The sequence below is a fragment of the Sciurus vulgaris genome (genome assembly GCF_902686455.1).
Source record: "Sciurus vulgaris genome assembly, chromosome: 9".
In the NCBI taxonomy this organism is placed as follows: Eukaryota; Metazoa; Chordata; class Mammalia; order Rodentia; family Sciuridae; genus Sciurus; species Sciurus vulgaris.
The window spans coordinates 56,574,532-56,597,987 of NC_136469.1; the positions used below are offsets into that span (position 1 = coordinate 56,574,532).

At 35.9% G+C, this 23,456-nt stretch overlaps 1 protein-coding gene across 3 annotated transcripts in view; it reads left to right on the forward strand.

Moving 5' to 3' along the window:
• Positions 1-23,456, forward strand: part of SLC9B2 (solute carrier family 9 member B2) — a 138,845-nt gene that overhangs the window by 42,889 nt on the left and 72,500 nt on the right. The window contains exons 10-12 of one of the 3 annotated variants that reach the window (XM_079154686.1): positions 3,138-3,246; positions 12,035-12,096; positions 15,930-22,752. In XM_079154686.1, coding sequence (XP_079010812.1) covers positions 3,138-3,246; positions 12,035-12,096; positions 15,930-16,148 — 390 coding nt within the window. In that variant the 3' untranslated portion in view covers positions 16,149-22,752. Of the gene's footprint in view, positions 1-3,137; positions 3,247-12,034; positions 12,172-15,929; positions 22,753-23,456 lie in introns of those variants that run through there. The other 2 variants (XM_079154685.1, XM_079154684.1) reach the window with 2 other exon arrangements.

Below are 23,456 nucleotides of genomic sequence, written 5' to 3' on the forward strand. Positions count from 1 at the left end.
ACAGGCCATTTGTATATGTCAAAATGGTTCCTTAAAGAAAGGAAAGAAAACTAATGTTTATTGAATCAGGAATGTGCCAATAGTTCCTCTCCATGTCTTTTCCAATTTAGGACTTAAGATAAGTTCCTACTTCTGAAGCTATCAAATCAATGAGTCCAGAATTGGGATTCTTTTCTCCCTGGTTCAGTAGGATAGCATAGTCTAAGAGTTGAGATTTCTAAGGCTAATCTCGACACTGTAGTTTACTACTGTATGACCAGGTACAAATTATCTAACTTCTTCAGCTTCATTTCCTTTTCTCTAAAATGGGAAGTGATATAGCAACGACTTCATAGAGTAGAGGAATGAGGGAAATCCTCTACAGAGCACTTAGCACGTACTCATAGAATACTCAGTAAATTATAGCCCAGTTATTTCTGTTAACTTCTGCCAAAGCAGCATGACATAACTAAAAGTGTGTAAGATTTAAGCTATGGAGATTGGGATTCTAATTCCAGTTCTATTACCCTCTTCCTGTATAATCCCAAGCAAGTTATTTGCCTTCTTTAATACTCGGTTTTTTCAACTATAAAATGAAGACAAAAATAATGTCTAAAAAAATCGTTGTAACTAGTATGTAGGAAAATGGAAATGATACTCTTGTAAATTCTGTAGTATTCTAACAATATTGCTGTTGAGTTGTTATACTTTCTTTTTCTTTTTTTTTGCTTTAAATATTTCTTTAGGGGAAAGAACTCTCCACACTTCCACTCAAAATTAAGAAAAATATTTTACACTCTGAAGAGTCTTTTTGTGTTGCTGTTTGTTTGTTTGTTTGTTTAACAGCTCTCACACCATGAATTCATGAGAAATAGGTTCCAGAAGCTCAGGCTTCTTTTTACTGGTTCTCACAAAGTGTGCTTCTCTAGGCAGTACAGGCTTGTGCTTCAGTTGAATCCAGCTACCTCCTCTTCTTTCTTCTGATCATTTTCCTTCATGCGTGAGCTCAGAAACCTGTCTTGAGTTGATAATGCTCAATATACACGTTAAATCTCTTGGCAAAATCTCGACCTTAGATTGCTTGTTTACAACACCAACGGCGTGCTAGGTAGTCACTCCTAGTTTTGCCTTGGTAACATTTGCGGGGCATTCCTTTTTGAACAATACCCATTCCCTTGATGTCTGCAATATCATCCTTCTTGTACATGCCCAGAAATGTGACCAAAGTAACAACTTCATGTTTTCTAAAAGGCCTGGAGAACATACATCTGATGCCTCTCCTCTTTTCTTTGTTTTTATTATTTTGGCAAATTACTAGAAGATAGCAGTTCCTCGAGTTGTGACACTTCAAGAAACTAAAATATTTTATAATTGTGTTTGTATGTGTATTTTTGTGACACAACATCAGGTTTTTCTGCTTGGTTTCCCCAATAATAATCAATTGTGTCATTTAAATACAGTCACAATTTTAAACCCCTCTTTCATCTATGTTTTCAAATTCAGTGCTTCTTTTGACAACCTTTATAATTATGAGGTTTTCTTTTCTTCATATACTTTGGATTTTCTGAATTGCTAAATTATCTGAGAACTATCAACTCAAATAGATACCTAACTCAAGAAGAAATCTCCATTTCTCTTAACTTTCTTCTTTTCTCCATCCTTGATTGTGATTTACATTTTTGAAAATTCTTACTAATGGTACATACAGATGTATAAAGTGGTCTTAATTTTCAACAGATAATAGTCTTCGTTGCTATGGTCTTAACTTTTTCTGTAAATTGCCTATTTGATGAATCCATTTTATTTATTAAAAATTTCATTTTAGTTTTGACCTTATGTAAAAGCCACAAGAAGATGTGACTTTTCTCCCCATTTTTAAGTTTTACAGTATATAAGTCCATGTCCGATGTCAACTAAAGTGTCATAATCAAAAAACAAATTGATTTTTGTCTACTGTTTAGAAATAGAAATTATTTGATAAACTCTTTAGTTCTTCCACTTTTATTGATGTCCTGGATGTATGAAATCTATTTGAAGACTCCCCTCAAAAGTAGTCACAGCAACAAAAAAAACTAAGCAACTTAAATAGCGTTTATTCTTGTTCTTTATTACTATGATTATCAACTACAGTCTAAGCTTTCATTATGATATACTCAAAAACTAAATTAGGATAAAAATTAAAGTTATGTGGAAGGCTAGCAAATGGACCCCAGTTTTGACAAAACTAATTTTTGTCATTAAACAATACAGGATCTTAATATACTCTATCATTTTACAAATAAGGTGCTGAGACGTAGGCTACTTGCAATTAATGGTGATAGATTTGAACCTAAGTTTATCACTTTCCTTATAATATAAAAATATAAATGTTTGCATTTTATCACCATAGAACCGTTAAATCAATCAAACTCTAACATACTTTCAACATTTTTAAACTAACAGAAATAGAATCTTCAGCCTAATAAACATACCAGAAATAATAAAAATGAAGGAGAAAAAGAAATAATGTAATCTTTCTCTGTAATTTACTCAATAAGGAATTACAGATTCTTAAAGAGATATAACAGCATAAAATATCATCCAAAAATATAGATTCTTATTAGTTAACCGAAAAGAATATCTGTTCAATATAAATTCTTAATGTTAACAGATACTAATTTCTTTTCCATAAAAAAGCTTATTAACTTGCTCTCCTCCCAATTAGTGTTTCCTTACAATCTCACAAATACTTGACATTATGAAAACTTTATAGTATTTTTTTCTAATGTGCTGGGTCCTCTCTCTCACCCCCCAAAAGTCATATCATTTTAATATGTGTTTCTCTGATTTCTGAATTTTAGCATCTTAAGTTTTTTGGCCATTTACTCATCTGTGTTAGAAATATCTTCATGCACTTGTTTTCTCTGTTCTTAGTTAATCCTTCGTTTATGGTCGTCGTAGAAATAAAACCTGTCTTGGACTGGGCATGCAGCTCAGTGATTGAGTCTTTCTTAGCATGCAAGAGGCCCTGAGTTTGATCTCTAGCACCACAAAATTTAAAAAAAATAAGAAAAGAAAGCCTATCTCAGGTCAAATGATTTTGATTCAAATTAGTTAAAGTCTTGACATTTGTAGTTTCACATAACAAAAATGCATGTGTTCTGTTTGTTTTCTTTTAGGCAGAGGTTGAAAAGATAATTGCAGTTGCCTGGGACATTTTTCAGCCGCTTCTTTTTGGACTGATTGGAGCAGAGGTATCTATTGCATCTCTCAGAGCAGAAACTGTTGGTAAGAATTTCAAAGTGGTTCTTGTGCTAAAGTCAGATCTTTTTATATTCAGGAGAAATGTCCTCAGTGGTTATGTGTTCAGTGGTTCCCACTGTCACAATTTCGTGAAAAGTTAATTATGATCTAAGTCTTTTAGAGTGGTAGGTTAGAAAATACTGCTTGTTAATCTAAGACCATAAATTCTATACCTTTAATGCTATTCCTTGTAAAGAAAAGAAACACTGCTGACTCCTATCCAGAAAATTCAGGTGTTAAAATTCTTTGTTGAAGGATAGGAATGTTCATCTAGCCATATTCTGATTAAGGGCTGGATTTTTAAAGATAACTAGTTAGTTCTATAATGTGTATCCATGGAATAGAAATGTTTGTCATTCATTCATTCTTTTATTCACTCAAGCAATTAAAAAAAATCGATTCACACACAGCAATGTGTGTATATACTCATTCTTTCCTCTTTTCCTCATCATGATATTCTCCCATCCCTACTAGGAGCTACCTCCCTTGCTACCTCCTTCTGAATTGCAAATATAGATTCTTCCCTTTTTTGTCACACATCTTCAAATATCCTTGTTATAGTTTTCTCCTCTTTAGAATTTAAGCAATCTCTAATCTCTCTCATCTTGAAAAGACAGCCTTCCATTCTGACACATGCTACAACATGGATGAACCTTAAGGACCTTAGGCTAAGTGAAATAAGGGGATAACAAGAAGATTAATACTATACAACTCCACTTACATAAGATATACAGAGGAGTCAGATTCATACAGAAGAAAGTAGAATTGTGGTTATCAGGGGTTTGGGGGTAGGGGGAAATGAGCATAGGGTTTTTAAGTTTTCAAGTTTTACAAGGTGAAAATGTCCTTGAAGATTGACTGCACAATAGTATGAATGTATTTAATGCTATTACACTGAGCACTTAAAAATGGTCAAGTTGGTAAACGTTATGTGTACTTTACCTCAACTTAAAATAATGCATATATGGAAAAAATGTATCGAAAATTATAAATATATGTATTCTCTCTTCATTTATCTTGCCCATTACCTATCAACATTATTTCTTTTTCCCTCCTTTTAAACTTTTCAAAGGTAATTACATTCTATTTAAAATTCTATTCCCTTTCTCAGTACATTTCGGTCTAGCTTCCACCTCATCATATAACCAACTGTGATCTCAGAAAGATTTCATTGTTAAATCTAATCTTTTACTTGATTTCTCAGAAGCATTTGGTGCTGTGCCTCTTTAAAACACTCTTAAATTGAATTCTGCTATTTTCCAGAGTCCTTTGAGTCCTCATTTATAATACGTGTAGCTTAAACATTGCTCTTCATCAAAGTTTCTACCAAAGTTTTCCATTCCTTTATCAATGCTTTGATCTTTCTTATACCAGTGACATCAATTATAAACTATGTCATTCCAAAATCAAATCTTTTGTATCTTGTGCTACAGGCAACAGACGCTTTTTTTAAAAATACTTTTTAGTTGTCAATGAGTCTTTATTTATTTCATTTTTTTATTTACATGCAGTGCTAAGGATTGAACACAGGGTCTCACACATGACAGGCAAGCGCTCTATCACAGAGCCACAATCCAGCCCCAGGCAATAGACACTTTTGAATACCGGAGAGAAATATGCTTCAACAAAGAGCCACAAAAACTTTTCATAAAGAAACCATATGGCAGGTTCAGAAAAGATCTTCCTGTGATGTCTAGCCTTTGTGCTTGAAAAAAATAACATCCTTTCTGAACTTGCAGGAGAATCTGTTGTGAATCTGGAATATGGTTTCTTTATGAAACTCTTATGACTCTGTGTCAAAGATACTAGCTGCCTATAGCTCCATCTGATTGGCTCATTCCCTTCATGCTGGCTGCTGACTATTTTTAATATCACCCCTAATTTTAAAATCTGCAAAGAGTTCTTAATTAATTTGATGAAAATATTATTTTTCTGCTTCTATGAACTCTTACCAGTTTGTTTATCCTTCAATTATCATATAGAATATATTAATTAGATGTTTATGTTTCAATCTTCCTCTAATTTTGAGGCTCATAAAAGCAAAGTTTGTACCTGATACATTTTTGTGTCCCCAGTACTTAGATTAAAGCTTGTCATGCATGCTACCATTTAATAAATTCTTGTTAAAAAAGCGGAAGAAAGTGTGGATCTTACTATAAAAGTATAAGAAAGATAACATTTATTTTTGTAAAAATTCAAATATGTTGAATTATTTTGTTTTTTTATAATTTAAATTTTTATTTTTACAGACTGCATTTTGATTCATTGTACACAGATGGGGTACAACTTTTCATTTCTATGGTTGTACACAATGTAGATACACACCATTCATGTAATCATACATATACATAGGATAATACTGTCTGTCTCAGTCTACTATCTTTCCTTCCTCCACCTACTCCCAGGTCATTTTCCTCTATACCATCCAAAGTTCCTCCATTCTTCTCTTGCCCCACCTCCCCATTATGTATCATCATCCACTTATCAGAGAAAACATTCGGTCTTTGATTTTTTGGGATTGGCTTATTTCACTTAGCATGATATTCTCCAACTCCATCCTTTTACCAGGAAATGCCATAATTTTATTCTTCTTTATAGCTGAGTAATATTCCATTGTGTATATATACCACAGTTTCTTTGTCCATTCATCAATTGAAGGGCATTTAGGTTGGTTCCACAAATCTAGCTATTGTGAATTGAGCAGCTGTGAACCTTGATGTGACTGTATCACTGTAGTATGCTCTTTATAAACTGAGAAGTGGGATAGCTGGGTCAAATGGTGGGTCCATTCCAAGTCTTTTGAGGAATCTCCATACTGCTTTCCAGAGTGGCTGCACCAATTTGCAACTCCACCAGCAAAGTCTGAGTGTGCCTTTTTCTCCATATCCATGCCAACACTTATCATTGCTTGTGTTCTTGATAATAGCCATTCTAATTGGAGTTAGATGAAATCTTAGGGTGGTTTTAATTTGCCATTCTCTAATTACTAGAGATGATGAGCACTTTGTCATATATTTGTTGATCACCCAAATATCTTCTTCTGTAAAGTGTCTGCCCAGGTCCTTAGCCCATTTATTGATTGGGTTCTTGCATTTTTGGTGTAAAGTTTTTTAAGTTCTTTATAAATTTTGGAGAGTAGTGCTCTGTCTGAAGTGTGTCTAGAAAAGATTTTCTCCCACTCTGTAAGCTCTCTTTTCACATTATTGATTGTTTCCTTTGCTGAGAAGAAGCTTTTTAGTTCGAATCCATCCCATTTATTGATTCTTGCTTTTATTTCTTGTGCTATGGCGGTCTTGTTAAGAAGTCTGATCCTAAGCCAACATGATGAAGATTTGGACCTACTTTTTCTTCTGTCTGGTGAAGGGTCTCAGGTCTAATTCCTAGATCCTTGATCCATTTTGAGTTGAGTTTTGTACAGAGTGAGAAATAGGAGTTTAATTTCGTTTTACTACATATGGATTTCCAGTTTTGCTAGCACCATTTGTTGAACAGGCTATCTTTTCTCCATTGTATGTTTTTGGCACTTTTTTCTAGTATGAGTAACTGTACTTATGTGGGTTTGTCTCTGTGTCTTCTATTCTGAACCATTGGACTACCCATCTATTTTGGTACCAATACTATGCCATTTTTGTTACTATTGATTTATAGTAGAGTTTAAGGTCTGCCCAGAATTGCTTTGGCTATTCTGGGTTTTTTTGTTCTTCTAGATGAATTTCATGATTGCTTTCTCTATTTCTATGAGGAATGTCATTGGGATTTTTATTGGAATTGCATTAAATCTATATATGGAAGTATGGTCATTTTGATAATATTAATACTGCCTGTCCAACAGCACGGGAGATCTTTCCATCTTCTAAGGTCTTCTTCAATTTCTTTCTTTAGTGGTCTATAGTTTTCATTGTAGAGGTCTTTCACCTCTTTTGTTAGATTGATTCCCAAGTTTGTTTTTTTTTTTTTTTTTTTTTTTGAGGCTAATGTGAATGGACTTGTTTTCTTCAGTTCTCTTTAAGATAATTAATTGCTTATGAATAAAAATGCATTAGATTTATGTGTGTTGGTTTTATATCCTGTTATTTTGCTGAATTCGTTTTTTTAGGGCTAAAAGTTTTCTGGTGGAGTTTTTTGTATCCTCTAAATATAGAATCATGTCATCAGCAAATAGTGACAGCTTGAGTTCTTTTCCTATTCATATCCCTTTAATTTCTTTGGTCTGTCTAAATACTCTGGCTAGTATTTCAAGCACAGTGTTGAATAGAAGTGGTGAAAGAGGGCATCCCTGTCTTGTTCCAGTTTTTAAAGGGAATACTTTCAGTTTTTCTCCACTAAGAATGATGTTGGCCGTGGGCTTAGCATAAATAGCCTTTACAATGTTGAGAATGTTCCTACTATCCCTATTTTTTCTAGTGTTCTGAGCATGAAGGGGTGTTGTATTTTGTCAAACACTTTCTCCGCATCTATTAAAATAATCATCTGATTCTTAACCTTAAGTCTATTGATGTGATGAATTACATTTATTGATTTCCGGATGTTGATCCAACCTTGCATGCCTGGGATGAACCCCACTTGATTGTGGTGCACTATCTTCTTAATATGTTTTTGTATGTTATTTGCCTGAATTTTGTTAAGGATTTTTGCATCTATATCCATCAGAGATATTAGTCTAAAGTTTTCTTTCCTTAATGTGTCTTTGTCTGGTTTTGGTATCAGAGTGATACTAGTTTCATAGAATGAATTTGGAAGGGTTCCCTCCTTTTCTATTTCATGAAATACTTTGAGGAGTATTGGTATAAGTTCTCCTTTGAGGTCTTGAAGAACTCAGCTGAGAATCCATCTGGTCCTGGGCTTTTCTTGGTTGGTAGGCTTTTAATGGATTCTTCTATTTCATTGCTTTAAACTGATCTGTTTAAATTTAAATGTCCTCCTGGTTCAGTTTGGGAGGATCATATATCTCTAGAAATTTGTCGATGTCTTTGATATTTTCTGTTTTGTTGGAGTATAGATTTTCAAAGTAGCTTCTAATTATGTTATGTATCTCAATGGTGTTTGTCATGATATTTCCTTTTTCATCATGAATTTTTAGTTGAGATTTCTTTCTCTCTGTTAGTGTGGCTAGGGTTTGTCTATTTTGTTTACTTTTTCAAAGAACCAACTATTTGTTTTGTCAATTTTTTGAATTGTTTCTTTTGTTTCAATTTCACTGATTTCAGCTCTGATTTTAATTATTTCCTGTCTTCTACTACTTTTGGTGTTGTTCTGTTCTTTTTCTAGGGCTTTGAGATGTAATGTAAGGTCATTTAGTTGTTGACTTTTTATTCTTTTCTTGAATGCACTCCATGCAATGAATTTTCCTCTTAATATTGCTTTCATAGTGTCCCAGAGATTTTGATATGTTGTATTGTCATTCTCATTTACCTCTAAGAATTTTTTAAATCTCCTCCCTGATGTTTTCTGTTATCCATGCTTCATTCAGTAGCATGTTATTTAGTCTCCAGGTGTTGGAGTAGTTTCTGTTTTTTATTTTGTCATTGATTTCTAATTTCATTCCATTTTGATCTGATAGAATACAAGGTAGTATCTCTTATTATTTTGCATTTACTAAGGGCTGCTTTGTGGCATAACATATTGTCTATTTTAGAGAAAGATCCATATACTGCTGAGAAGAAAGTGTATTTACTCATTGATAGATAGAATTTTCTATATATGCCTGTTAAGTCTACATTATTGATTGTGTTATTGAGTTCTGTGGTTTCATTGTTTAGTTTTTGTTTGGAAGATCTATCCAGTGGTGACAGCAATGTGTTAAAGTCACCCAGAATTATTGGTTGTGGTCTATTTGATTTCTGGAATTGAGAAAGATTTGTTTGATGTAATGGATGTGCCATTCTTTGGGGCATAAATATTTAAAATTATTATGTCTTCCTGATTTATGGTTACCTTAAGCTGTATGAAATGTCCTTCTTTATCCCTTCTTACTAACTTAGGCTTGATGTCCAAATTTATCTGATATAAGGATGGAAACCCCAGCTTTTTTACTGAGTTCACGTGCTTGGTAGTTCTTTTTCCCATCCTTTCACCTTTAGTCTGTGGATGTCTTTTTCTGAGATGAGTCTCTTGAAGGCAGGATATTATTGGGTCTTGCTTTTTAATCCAGTCTGCCAGTCTGTGTGTTTTGAATGATGAGTTTGGGTCACTAACAGTCAGAGTTATTATTGAGATATAATTTGTATTCCCAGTCATTTTGGCTTAGTTTTGGTTTTTAATTTGTCTTGGTTTCTCCTTTGATTGGTTTTTTCCCTTTAAGGTAGTTCCTCCCTTTGCTGACCTACATTGTTGTTTTTCATTTCCTCCTCGTGGAATATTTTACTGAGAATGTTCTGTAGTACAGGCTTTCTATTTGTAAATTCTTTTAATTTTCATTTATCATGGAAGGATTTTATTTCATCTTCAAATCTGAAGGTTATTTTGCTGGGTATAAGATTCTTGGTTGGAAACCATGTTCTTTTAGAGTTTGAAATGTTGTTCCAGGCCCTTCTACCTTTTAGGGTCTGGACTGAGAAATTTTCTGATATCCATATTGTTTTCCCCCTATATGTAATCTGATGCTTTTCTCGTGCAGCCTTTAAAATCCTACCTTTATTTTGTATGTTAGACATTTTTATTATAATGTGCCTTGATGTGGATCTGTTGTAATTTTGTGCATCTGGTGTTCTGTAAGCCTCTTGTATTTGATTTCCCATTTCATTCATCAGGTTTGGAAAATTTTCTGATATTATTTCATTGAATAGGTTGTTCATTCCTTTGGTTTGTATCTCTGTGCCTTCCTCAGTCCCAATAATTCTTAAATTTGGTCTTTTTTTTTTTTTTTGCAGTGCTGGGGATCGAACCCAGGACCTTGTGCTTGCAAGGCAAGCACTCTACTGACTGAGCTATCTCCCCAGCCCTTTAAATTTGGTCTTTTCATGATATTCCATAGTTCTTGGAGAGTCTGTTCATGATTTCTTACCACCAAGATTAAACATTTTGTCTTCATTTTCTGAGGTTCTGTCTTCCAAGTGATCTAGTCTGTTGGTGATGCTTTCCATTGAGTTTTTTATTTGTTTGCTTCCTTCATTTCAAGGATTTCTGTTTGTTTGTTTTGTTTTGTTTTTCTAGAATCTTGATCTCTTTGTTGAAGTGATCTTTTGCTTCCTGAAGTTGCTCTTTCAACTGCTTATTGGAGTGATCATTTGTTGCCTGCATTTGCTCTCTTCTCTCATCCTTTGCTTCACAAATCACTTTAATTATGTGTATTCTAAACTCCTTTTCTGACATTTCTTCTACCATGGTGTCATTGGATTCTTTTAATATAGAATCTTGGCTTGTTTGGAACACTTTCTTTCCTTGTTTTTTCATGTTGTTTACTTATCTTTCCCTCTAGCAATGCAGATCTGGGTCCCCCCCATAGGCTTATAGTGACCCTTCAGGCTTCCAGAACCTCTTCTTTAAGGGAGAAATCAATATTTGCAGCACCCAGTACAGACAATATGCAGCTCTAAACCACATAGCCCCTATGAAGCTGTTAACAATATTGTCATAATAAACAGAGAGGATGAGTTCAGTTATTATCTACAGTATAACAAATAGATGTGCAATGAGGTCTGCAGTTTCTAATGGGGGACAAATGGGGAGGGGTGTAGGATGTAACTGTTAATGGGATAAGCAAAAGAGTATATAGAAGTTCTAGATAGTAGGAAGAGTGAAAGTGTAATCAAAAGAAGTTGGTTGTTAGCATGAGAAAAGGGAGAAAGAGACTGAGGAAACAGGTGAACAAAAGGAAGTCAGGAAAAATAAAGAAATAAAAACTTTAAAATTTTTAAAAAGGAAAAAAAAAATCTACACAATAACACATACTATTTAAACCTCCCTGTCTTCAGTAGCCTGATGCAGGAGAGGAACCTGACAATGAGCTTCCAGTATCCAGCACGCATCTCAGAATGGGATTTGCTCCACCTAAACATGGTAGCTTCCACTTCCAGGATAATCCAAGATGATCGTACTGGATTCCAAATATGTTGGCAAATGGGGAGCTGCAGCTCAGGATGTCGGTGCCAAGTCCATGTGGGATGTGGTCAGTCGGGCCAGGGGTCCTGCATGTCCTGGCTGTTGTCCCCAAATGGTAGTAGCCACTTGTAACCAAACCCGTGGGGTACTTGACAGTGGACTTCCAGGCAACAGCAGGCAGCTGGCGATCTGCTGGTGGACTGCGGGCAGTTTGCAGGCTACCAGCAGATGATCCATGGGTGGACCTCAGGCAGTAGGTGATGGACAGGTGAAATGGGCAGGCAAGAGGCAGGCAAATGGGCAAATGACAGATGATAGGTGGCAGTCAGTGAGCAATCTGCACTCAAAAAGTAATCGATATGCTGGCAGACTGCAGGTGATTGAGGTGGACAAAAAGGGTAAAACAGCACGGGATCAATAAGCAGCAAAGACTGCCTCACAGAAAAACATTTTCCTCTGCTTGAAACCCGAGTTATGGAGTGACAAAGAATACAGCCTCCCTCTCGTCCACCATCTTGGATCCTAATTTGTTTTTAATTTAAGGGAAATGTCTGTTTTTAAACAAATTGCCTGATCAATCCTTAATATGAATTTTTTTCATAGATAATGCCTAATTGTTGAAATATTTGTTTTAAAATCATTCCTGTTAGTATTATTTTGAATCAGTAACTATATATGAGATATAATTTCTCCACTAGTATATTATTTCTAAAAATGAAGTTATTTCTTACAGGCCTTTGTGTTGCCACCTTGGGCATTGCAGTATTGCTACGAATTTTGACTACATTTCTGATGGTGTGTTTTGCTGGTTTTAACATAAAGGAAAAGATATTCATTTCTTTTGCATGGCTTCCGAAGGCCACAGTCCAGGTAATGATGGGTAGGATGGCTTAGCACTTTTACTGTTGTTTCTATAGAACTCCTTAGGATGACAAATAAGACTTGTTTAAATTTTGTGAAAATTAATACTTGAGGTGGATTTGGGAAAGGTTTAGACCAATATACTCTTTAAAATTTTTATTTTTGGTATATTGGTGATTAAATGTAATGGCTTATTTAAATTTCTTTACATCACCATCATATAACTAAAATTCCAATAAACCCCTACAATACTAGAAACCAGTGGTGACAGGAGAGAATGGATTGCATTTTTATACATTGAGCTCTCTAAATCACTAAAGGAGAGAGTTTTAAATTCTTTTTATTTCATTATCTTCCCCGAAGAGAGTAAAACAGAAATGGCATGGTCCATCTTAATGTTTTGAGAAAATTTAATGTCAATAAGATTAGGATAAATTATGATTTGTCAGAGATTTCATACATAATTGGGAAAAGATTTATTGAAGAAAAACTCAGAAAAAAATGCTTTACAGTAGTCCTCCTTTATTCAGTTTCATTCTGTAGTTACTCTTACCTATGGCCAACCCAGTCCAAAAATATTGTGAAAAATGCTAGAAATAAATAGTTCTTAAGTTTTGAACTGCATGCTATTTTGTGTACCATCATGAAATGTTGCATCATACTGTTCCATCCTGCTTTGTCTTGCCTGGGGATATTAATCATTCCTTTGTCCGGAGTATCCACACTACATACACTACTCACCTAGTAGTCACCTAATATTTGTCTTAGTTATCAGATGGACTGTTGCATTCTTGCAATGCTTGTTTTCAAGTGATCCTTGTTTTACTCAATAATGGCCCCAAAGTGCAAGAGTAGTGATGCTGGCAATTGGGACATGCCAAAGAAAACCATAAAGGGCTTCTTTTAACCTTTAGTTTAAATGGTAAAAGTTCTTCACAAGGAGGGAAAACATGGTAGGTAGGAAAACATGTAGGGTTTAGGGCTATCTAGAATTTCATAGATCCACTAAGGATCTTGAAATATATCCCCCACAGATAAGGGAGGACTATTATATTCATTCCTAGATCATTACTTGATATTAATTATTCATAACTAGCTGAACCTTCTGACATGTGTCTGGATCACTTGACAAAAAATTTGTGCACTCAAATGAACAAAGAAGTCACTTCCAGATAGATGCTTGAAATTGTTGACCAAGCGTGCCTTAGAATACCTATAATTGCTAATTAAATAAGAACTGTCTAGATTATTATTTGTTGCAAATGTAATACATCCCTGATCATATTGTGTATTTCCAGATTAATTACTTCTAACAAGATTGGTTCTATCCCTGATTATTTGGCAATGATTGAAGTATGTAAACTTTTATTGTCATGAAATGAAAATTAGATATTCTTAATTTAAGAGACTTTGGAAGATGTGTATGTTCTGTAATTACATCTCAGATATTTTGTGAGGCCCTGGTTTTGGCATTATTCCAGGACAAAAAAATTTTTTTCCGTCAGACTTTCAAAGATTTCAGAGACATAATGGCTCAGAAATAAATGGAATAATTTCTCCTTCACAGTGTTTTCAGCTTCCATAAAACTTTTGGTAACTTCAATAGATAAATATCAAAATAATGACAATACCTTATGTAGGAAAGATTTGTTTCTAAATGTTAAAATTTTAAAGATAGTACTCTCCTACCATTAAAACAACATTTAAAATAAGTAAAATTATCTAGGATATGTTGGATAATGTAAGTATTGTGGAAATAAGTATAATCATCTCTCAGTACCCATGAGGAATGAGTTTCAGGACCCTACCTGAATACAAACTTCTGCAGACACTCAAGTTCCTTATATAAAATGTCATAGTATTTGCATGTAATATATGCACACACTCTCATATGCTTTAAATCATCTCCAGATGTGTTATATAGAATTTTATTTTTCCTTCTGTTGGCACTAAGAAGAAATAAGACTTTCTAGTATATGTATTTTCTATATTACTGATATTAGTGTTTTTAATCATTTTTTGTCTGTGATCTGCCAAAAGAAATGTATTTGAAATCACAATTCAGCATATATGCAAACCCTAAAATGTACATACATATACACACATGTACTCATCAGCTTTTCATCACTTTGACCAAATTACCTGCAACAATGACTTAGAGGAGGAAAGGTTTATGTTGGGCTCATGCTTTCAGAGGTTTGGTTCATGTTTGGCCAGCTCATTGCCCTGGGCCTGAGAAGAGGCAGAACATCCCGGCAGAAGGGCATGGCAGAAGAAAGCTGTTCAGCTCAAGCAGCCAAGAAGAGGTAAAAGCAAGAGAGGAACCAGAAACAAGATATAGTGTACGAACATTCCTCTCTGTGACCTGTCCTCTAGCCTACTGTTACCACCCAGTAATCCATTCACATTATTAATCCATTATATGCGCTAATCCAGTGGGGAGGTTTACATCTGTCATAATCTATTTATCTCACCTCCAAACATTCCTGCATTACCTAACACATGAGCTTTTGGGGGGACATTAAATATCCAAACAATAACAACACACAATAGAAAACTGAAAGAGAAGTATGCATTGTAATGTAATGTGTGAAGCACGCCCAAGAATTCATAAAATGTTGAAATTAGTTATGAAACAGTGTAACCCACAATAACAAAGAGCCTCTGTGTATAGGGACTAAATGAGACAGTTTTGTTTTGTTTTTAATCTTTTACCAACAATTGAGCATGGACATTCCAGACCTGTCAAACTTTCACTATTTTTCATCCAATTTGAAGGGAGAAATGAATTGAGTACATATATGCATTCCTTTCAGGAACAATTATAAGTAGCAATTATTACTTCCACGCACTTCTTAGCGGCCAGAACTTAGGTACAGAGCTCATCTAGTTGCAAAAGAGGCTGAAAAGAATAGAAGTTTTCTGATTGAACAGCAGTGTGACCAGAGAAAACTAGGGAGTTTTATTATAGAAGGAAAAAGGAGCATTCAGATATTTGTGGGCAACTAGTAGTCTCTGCCATTGTGTCTGATGTGTAATATTTTCTTTTCTGTTTTAGTATCTTAGAGGTGTACATTTTTCTGCTGTGGAATGAGGTTAACCACATTGATCAATACATCTTTCCCAATGTGCATTCATAATAATACATTTGTCCTCTAAAAGAAAATGAGAATTTTCATACTACTTTCTAGGAGATACATTTTAAATAAAACATTTCACCAACTCTGGAGGCAGAGTTAAATGAATATCTAATAAGATTAACTTCAAGTTTTAAAAGTCTCTGTTGCTTTCATATTTCATGCTGTTGGGAAGATTAATTCAGGCTCCAAATACTTATTCATTTAAAACTTCACCATCTTCCAATAAATATTAGTGTTTTTACAAATCATTTTAATTTCAAACTTGTAAAGATAAATGAATGAAACAATCAGTAAGTTTCATCTTCACTCCAAAGAAATTTGTTATATAGAACTTCAGGCTAATTTGATTAATAGTCAGTCTATATTTGCCTGGTGTTTTGAAATGTAGGTGCCTGATCATTATTACCCAGCCTTATGCAAATAGGTACATTTGAGTCATCAATCTGTCCCCATGCAAGAGCAGAGTTTGGAGATAATCAAAACCAGTGCAGTAGATGTTGAAAGAAGACAAATACAACTTTCTTAGTTGAGCCAAAGAATAAGAATGTTGTTTCTGCAAATGATAACATGTCACTTTTTAATATAGGTGCTTGTCTTATTTTCAATCTTGCCCTTAAACTTTTGTAGGCTGCAATAGGATCTGTGGCTTTGGACACAGCAAGATCACATGGAGAGAAAGAGTTGGAAGAATACGGAATGGATGTGTTGACAGTGGCATTTTTGGCCATCCTCATCACAGCCCCAATTGGAAGTCTACTTATTGGTTTGCTGGGTCCCAGGCTTCTCCAGAAATTTGAACAGCAAAATCAAGATGAGGTTCAAGGAGAGACTTCTTTACCAGTTTAGAGATGAAAGAAAAATGCTGAACCCAATGATAAAAAGCTTCTACCAAAAGTCAATTTCATCAGAATGGGTACTGATATATGTAATGTTTACATTTAAAATGTAATAGAACCGAAAGTGGGACTGTCTCTTTAAACAGTATTTTTAGCCCTTGCCTTTGGCATATGGGTTGAAATGCTCTACATCTCCAGCCCTAATCTCTCTATGGCTGTCTTTTTTCCCCCAGACATCCCTTGTCCTGTATCTTAATTTGTATAAGGACATATCTACTATACTATACTACCACAATTTAAAATTAACATGGTAAAGACCAAGTTCAGTCCCCTCCTCAACTATCCAATAGCTTGCTCTAAATTCCTTTTAACAGTGTCACAATTCATGTCACCAGAGCTCTCATTGTTTCTGGCTTCTCTTGAATTGTTTCTGGCTTCTCTTTTATTTTTAAACACCAAAATGCAGTCCCTTGTCAATTTCTGCCCTTACTTTTCTGCTCCTTCCCTATCTCTACCTTTCTTACTCACTTTCTATGAACTATTGTAACTGATTGGTCCCACCAAAAAAAAAAAAATTTTTTTTTTTTTTTGGTGGTGCTGGGGATAGAACCCCTTCAAAATTTTAAAGTACACAAAGTATTTTCACTGATTCTTGGTCTTACTCCATTCAGATGTTAAAAGAACCTATCCATTCCCTACCTGGCTACTCAGTCCTCATGTCAGTGGCCCTTCTGAACCTACTTTCCCTTGTGCCAGTGCCCTGATCCAGCCCTTATTTGTTTCTTATGACCCAAATCTTTGGGCTTTTCCAATTTTCTAGGTGAGAGCAAGCTAATTTTCAAATTTTTGCCAGCCTCATAAATGTCACATTAATTGGGATAATATAAGTTGCCATGAGGAGGAAATTAAAAAAAATTCTCTAAAGAAAACAAAATTCTATTTCCCTCTCATGAAACCAGTGGTTTGTTGATGCTAACAGAGGCAGTCTGCTCATGGAGCTTCTCTGAGACTCATGTCTTTCTTTCATGAAGCTCTGCCATGCTGGAGCTTAGGACCTGGGTTAAAGATGGATTTCTACCATGTCTCCTCTTTTTAGCCTTCAGGATATAGGAAAAAAGAAAATGCATGTAAAGCCATTTCTTTTTAAGAAAGTGATATAAAAGTCAGACACATCTCTCCTCTTATTTCTATTGGTGGTGATATTATCCAGCTGTGCGGAGGCTGAGAACTATCTCTACCTAAGCATCCATATCCCTAGGGGGAAGAAAAGTTCAGATTTGGCCAGAGCCACCATTGTGTTAGGCTTTACTCTCACTTAACAATATATTCTTGCATGTCAGAGATTTTTGAAAGATGGTAACTAAACTAAAAGATTGACTTGTGTTTGGGGAATTCCAGACATTGTGACATGGCAGCAGAAAAAATGAGAGGAAAGGCTTACCTGCACAGGTCATATTTTATCCCACTTAGGGACAGACTATCTCTACTTTTATATATCACCCTAAATTCCTCTAGGAACGCTAGATCATCTCTGTCCCAGCTGCTCAAAGAATCATGTTCAAATATAGTTTAGGTTTTTATCATGATACACACATTAATTAAATGTGTGTATGTGTGTGTGTGTAAGTATGTGTATGTGTGTGTGTGTGTATCTCCAAAGTGTTGGTTGCTGTTTTTCATATCCCAACTAACCTTTTTGATCTAAACTTCAAAGTACAATCTAATCTTGAAGTAGATATTAAATATGTATTAAATGAATGAATTATGAATATTCTGATCCTACAAAGCTAATCTCCAGAATGCCTGTCTATTCTTCTCTCCATTAGATTATCATTCCAGCCCTTTCCACCATGGCACTTCTATTCAAAACTAGCTTAATATTCACTTCTTTTAAATGGAGTTCATTTTTATGTCAGCCTGACTCTGGTTAGTCTTTGGTACCGTATTAGTTGCATGTTTCTTTTTCCTCAATGTGAATGGAATTCATTTATACTAAAAGTCAGAAGGATGTTTCAAACTGAACTTCATTAATTAGGTGCACTTTGGTGGGGCATAATTGTAATGGTCACCTGTTCCTCTACTTTCACAGACTCTGAAGTTTCATTCCTTCAACAGATAACAGTTGTCCTGGATATCAGTGGGGGTTAGTTTCAAGCTCCCCATTAGATAACAAAATGTATGGATACTTAAGTTTCTTATATAAAATAGAGTGGTATTTGTATACAACAGAGGCACATCCTCTTGTATACATTAGCTCATCTCTAGATTATACCTAATACAATGCCTGCATATAATTGACTCACATGTAATGTACTCAATATGCCACAAATTCAAGTTTTGCTGTTTGGAAATTTCTGGAATGCTTCCCCAATATCTTTGATCCCCAGTTTGTTGAACTCACAGATATGAAACCCACAGATCAAGAGGGGACTATACTTACAGAAAGCCTTTGGTGATTCAGACACATCATCAAGACTAGTCCTGTTCCCCTCCTTAAGAGTTTGACAGCCCAGTAGAGGATGCAAACAGAAGTTTGCAAAATAGCTTAAGTACTATTGTGCAGAATTATCAGGGTGCCTGGGAGCTGATAGCAAGAGCATCCGATCAATCCAGAGGTGGTGCAGTTTAGGCAAAGCTCCCCAAATAAAGTAGGGCTAGGATTTTGCCAGCCAAAGGGATATAAGGCAGCATGGTGACACTGTGAATTCAGTTTTCATATCATCAGTAGCATTTTCTTCAAGTAACTATCTGAATACTAATTAACTTATTCAAAATTCAATTTGTTTAGCTAAATCAGAATGCTATTAAAAGTGTTCAGGGCCGGGTGTGGTGGTGTACACCTGTAATCTCAGTGGCTCGGGAGGCTGAGGCAGGAGGATCATGAGTTCAAAGTCAACCTCAACAAAAAGCAAGGCACTAAGCAACTCAGTGAGACCCTGTCTCTAAATAAAATACAAAATAGGGCTGGGGGTGTAGCTCAGTGGTATCCCCCTGACCAAAAAAAAAAGTATTCAGGGCCCCAAGGAATTAGAAATGGAAGTCCACAGAATATAGAAAGGACTAAAGAGTACATGAAGCCACTACCTACAGCCTCTTCCACTGTCCGAGGTCAGACATGAAGTTCTTTCCTCCCTCTCTTTACTGGGCAGCCACCATCAAAAATATCTGTTGAATACTGACTGGCCTTTTGACTTCCTCCACTGGATCTCTAAAATTTGTGCCTATTAGTAGAAATTCTTTCTAGGAATTTATTCATTGCTAGACTATGTTACTATTATAGACAGTGGAGATGGGAAGGTCACAGTGGAAAAGGCTGACCACTCTGTAGGACTCACCATGTAAAACCCTGTGTTTATTACCACATTGAAAGTTAATTCTTGACTCAGTTGGATAACTCAGGGTTAACTTAATTTGTTATTGACCAAATGAACTTATCACATTCCCATAACAAATAGCCTCTCTAGCCTTTTAGTCTACTATACATACTTCTGTCAGAAGATATATAACACTTTTTTATGGTGCTGGGATCAAACCTAGGACCTTACACATACTTGGCAAGGGCTCTACTACTGACCCACACCTCCAGTCCTATATAATACTTTTTTCAGTGTTTACATATTTGTCTCCTATTGCATTGACTCCTGAGAGGTAGTCATCTTTGAATCTTTAGCATTTTGCACAGGGCATGAAACACAGTTGGCATTTAGTAAACATAACTACTTGCTTCACAACAGTGCAGATCTTAGTCTGTTTATCTGTTTTAGTCAGCTTGGTTGTTCTAACAAAATACTATAAACTGAATGCCTTAAACAACAGAAACTTACTTCTCTTGGAGACTGGAAGTTCAAGATCAGGATCCCAGCACAGTCAGGCTCTGGCAAACTGTCTCTTCCCGGCTTGCCAGTGGCCACCTACTCACTGTGTGCTCACACGTCAAAGAGAGGGCAGACAATTTTTCTGGTATCTCTACTTACAAGGCCACTCTAATTGCATCATGAAGGCCTTACCCCCATGTCTTATCTAAACCTAATTACCCCCATACCCTAATACTATCACTGAGGGTTGGGGCTTCAACATAAGAATGGGGGATGGGAGCACATAATTGAGTTCATAATGAAAGAGTCATATTTCCAAAGATAGTGCTAAACCAATAGGGTAAATTCTTGTTTTTTGAATACCTTTTTTTCTATGGTCAATGTTATCCATGTCCCTTCTGAGAAGTAATTTTTTTCAGGCAGACTAATTGGGTTTCAGCTCTTAAAGTTGTGTCATAACAGGGGTGTCATATTTCTGAGGACAGTTCTAAACAGTGTTTCTCCATGTCTCAATTGTCCAATGCACTTACTACATGCCTACTGTGTGCAGGCATTGTGCTATGTACTAGGTAATACAGTAATGAAAAAGACATCTCATGGCTCTGTTTTAATGGAACTTGAATTTTAGGAGATTGACTTCCTTGGGAATACAAATATGAATAGACATGTCACTTGCCTTTGAGAACTTTATTAGGAAATAAGAGGTGTACAAATAGCTGAAATTCAAATGAACAATTTATAACTTAGTGGGGAAATTAAGGAACACCTCTTAGAGCAGGTGATACTTAACATAGGTCTTCCAGAGTGGAGAGAACTAGGATGGATGCATTAATAGCAGGGAGTAAAGTCAACATGGGAATAATAAGGTGGAAGGCTGGTAGATTAGCAAAGTTTGAAAACAGTGAATTCTGGAACATAGTGATTAGCACTTGAGCTTGATATAGAGAATTAGCAAGAGATAAGGTTAGAGAAGAGTTGGCATTGAAATCATACTTAATAGGTCATTAGCCAAATTTTTATTTTATTGAAATGCAACCAGAAATAAGAAACTACTAATGTAGAAGGCATTTTTAAAACTATTTTAATCATGTAAAATATAGTGGAAAATGTTGGTATAAGTAAGGTTCTCATTCCTGGAAATTTTTTGCTTTCTTTGCATTTTTGAATATAATATTTAATTATTTTAAATTTATATTAATTGTTTACAATCAAGGATATCAGATAGATTAAAACTTCTAAAGCCATTGTTAAAGTTTCATTATATTGTCTTTAAATAAATGAAAGACATTATTATTTAAATGTCTCAGAATATTGTACTTCCATATGAATCATTTATGTAGTTCTCCGTAACAGGTAGAAATTGCTTCATGCCATTTTGGAAACAAGAAATATCATCTGTTTTAGATGATTCATGCAACTTAAATCTAGCCTGAGCCCTGACCTGGTGAAAATTCTCAAAGTGCTTTGTTGATGCGCCCTTCGTCTTCCTTACATTGAATCCTAAAGCACTCAAATCTCCAGGAGTCTTGAGCATAGAGCAGTGTTATTGTGTCCATCAGACTCCTGTGACAGGTTCTCCCTCCCAGCTCTGCCATATGTCCCTCTTTCCAGTATCCTTGGGGATCTAACTGCATTTCTCACAAGAAAAAGTCTTTTCCTTACCCTAAGACAAAGAACCTGTATACTTTCTTAAAACAAGGGATAAAATAATTTCAATCCTTGCTGGGAAAGTTACACCATGCTGAAGACAAGAAGGTGCTACAATAAAAAGATGGTTTCTTATTGTAGGAAAAAGTTGCAATTTGAGTCACTCACTTTCATTCACTGTGAAAGAATACCTGAAACAATCAACTTCTAAGAAGGAAAGATTTATTTAAAGTCACTGTTTCCGAGGTTTCAGTCCATAGTCAGCTGGTCCCGCTGCCTCTGGATCTGTGACAAGGCAGAACGTTATGGCAGAGAAGCTGCTCCCCTCGAGGCCAAGAAGCAAAATGAGAAACAGAAAAGGGGTGGGAGGGTCCCAACATCCCCTTTAATAGCATGCTCTCAATGACAGCTTCCTTCCACTAAGTTCCACATTTTCAGGTTTCTACAACCTCTTAATAGCAAGCACCACAAACTGGCAACCAAGACAATAGCATATGAGCTTTTAGGGGATATTTAGAATCTACACCTTAACAGAGTTAAATGTGAAAAAGAGAAAGCAAACATTCCCAGAGTACAAAATAACTTTAGAAAAAAACACTGAGGCAAAATAGAATACAATGTTAAGTAGTAAAAGTTGTTTTGAGTGTCAGAAGTTAGATAGGAAAGAACAGTTCGTATTTCTAAAAATTTTGGGCTTTCTTCAATAAAAGTGATTTTCAACTATTTTAGGAAGCTTGGGAATTCCATTAGAGGAACTTGATGTACCACTGTGTGGACACAAAACCCAAAGCTCCTGGACCTACCTTCAACCAAAACAGATTTCATTTGAAAATTTCCTTGTAAGATTTCATGAGCAAAAATAAAAATGTTTTATTTTTGATAACAGGATTATTAAGTGTTTCCTTTGTACCTAACGGTGTCTCAGACACTTGCCTTCTCTCATTTATACTCAAACCAGCACCACAACCTCCTTTACAGATGAGAAAACAAGGTCAGGGAGATTGTCTTTGTCTAGATCCCATAGGTAGAAAGTGACAGGACAGAACTTTGAACCCAGATAGAGTTGACTCCAGAGACTATGCTGTATTACTCTTTGACACATATAAACTTAGTTCAGGTCAGGGAAAACAATCAGAATTTTGACAAGTTACTTCTGGCACCTGCAATCCTAGACACTGCTTGCATAGTTGACACCATGTCTAATAGTGTCAACTTTGTTCCTGGACTTTAAAAACTCAATAAGTCAATATTCAGAAGACATCTAAAGGAAAGGGTAAAATAAACTCTCAGGGCACCTGGAGGAATCAGTCAGGATGCCACTTATATGCGCTACAGCCAGTCCCACCCCATCTCCCCTGGCCCGGCCCCGCCCCACCTTCTCCGCCCCGCCCGTCTCCTCCGGCCCAGGCCCCACCCACCGCCAGCCCCGCCTCACTGCTGTCGGTTCCGCCCTCTGCCACAAGCCCCGCCCCATAGCGTGAGCTCGGCGGCGGGAGAGGCGCGAGGACTACAGGACCGTTGCTGGGCACCTGGGCCGGTGAGGGTTGCCAAAGAAGTTGTAGGTACGCCCATTTTTATGGATTCTGCCTTTCCAGGCCCTTCCCCACCGTTATTTCCCTTTCCGTAGCCCCAAGGAACACTTTTCCCCTCAGACTAAGAAGCATAAGTCGGCTCCTCCCCCAGACTCCCAGGGAAATAGACCTTTGCTATCCTTCCCCTTACTCATCACACATGCCCTTTTCTGTTCTTCCTCTATTTCTTTCTCTCCCCTTCCAAGTACTTACAAATAAGAAAGGTCTTTTAGTCAAGATTGACTGCAAAACTCTTTTTATTAAGCCTAGACTGTTATACAAATG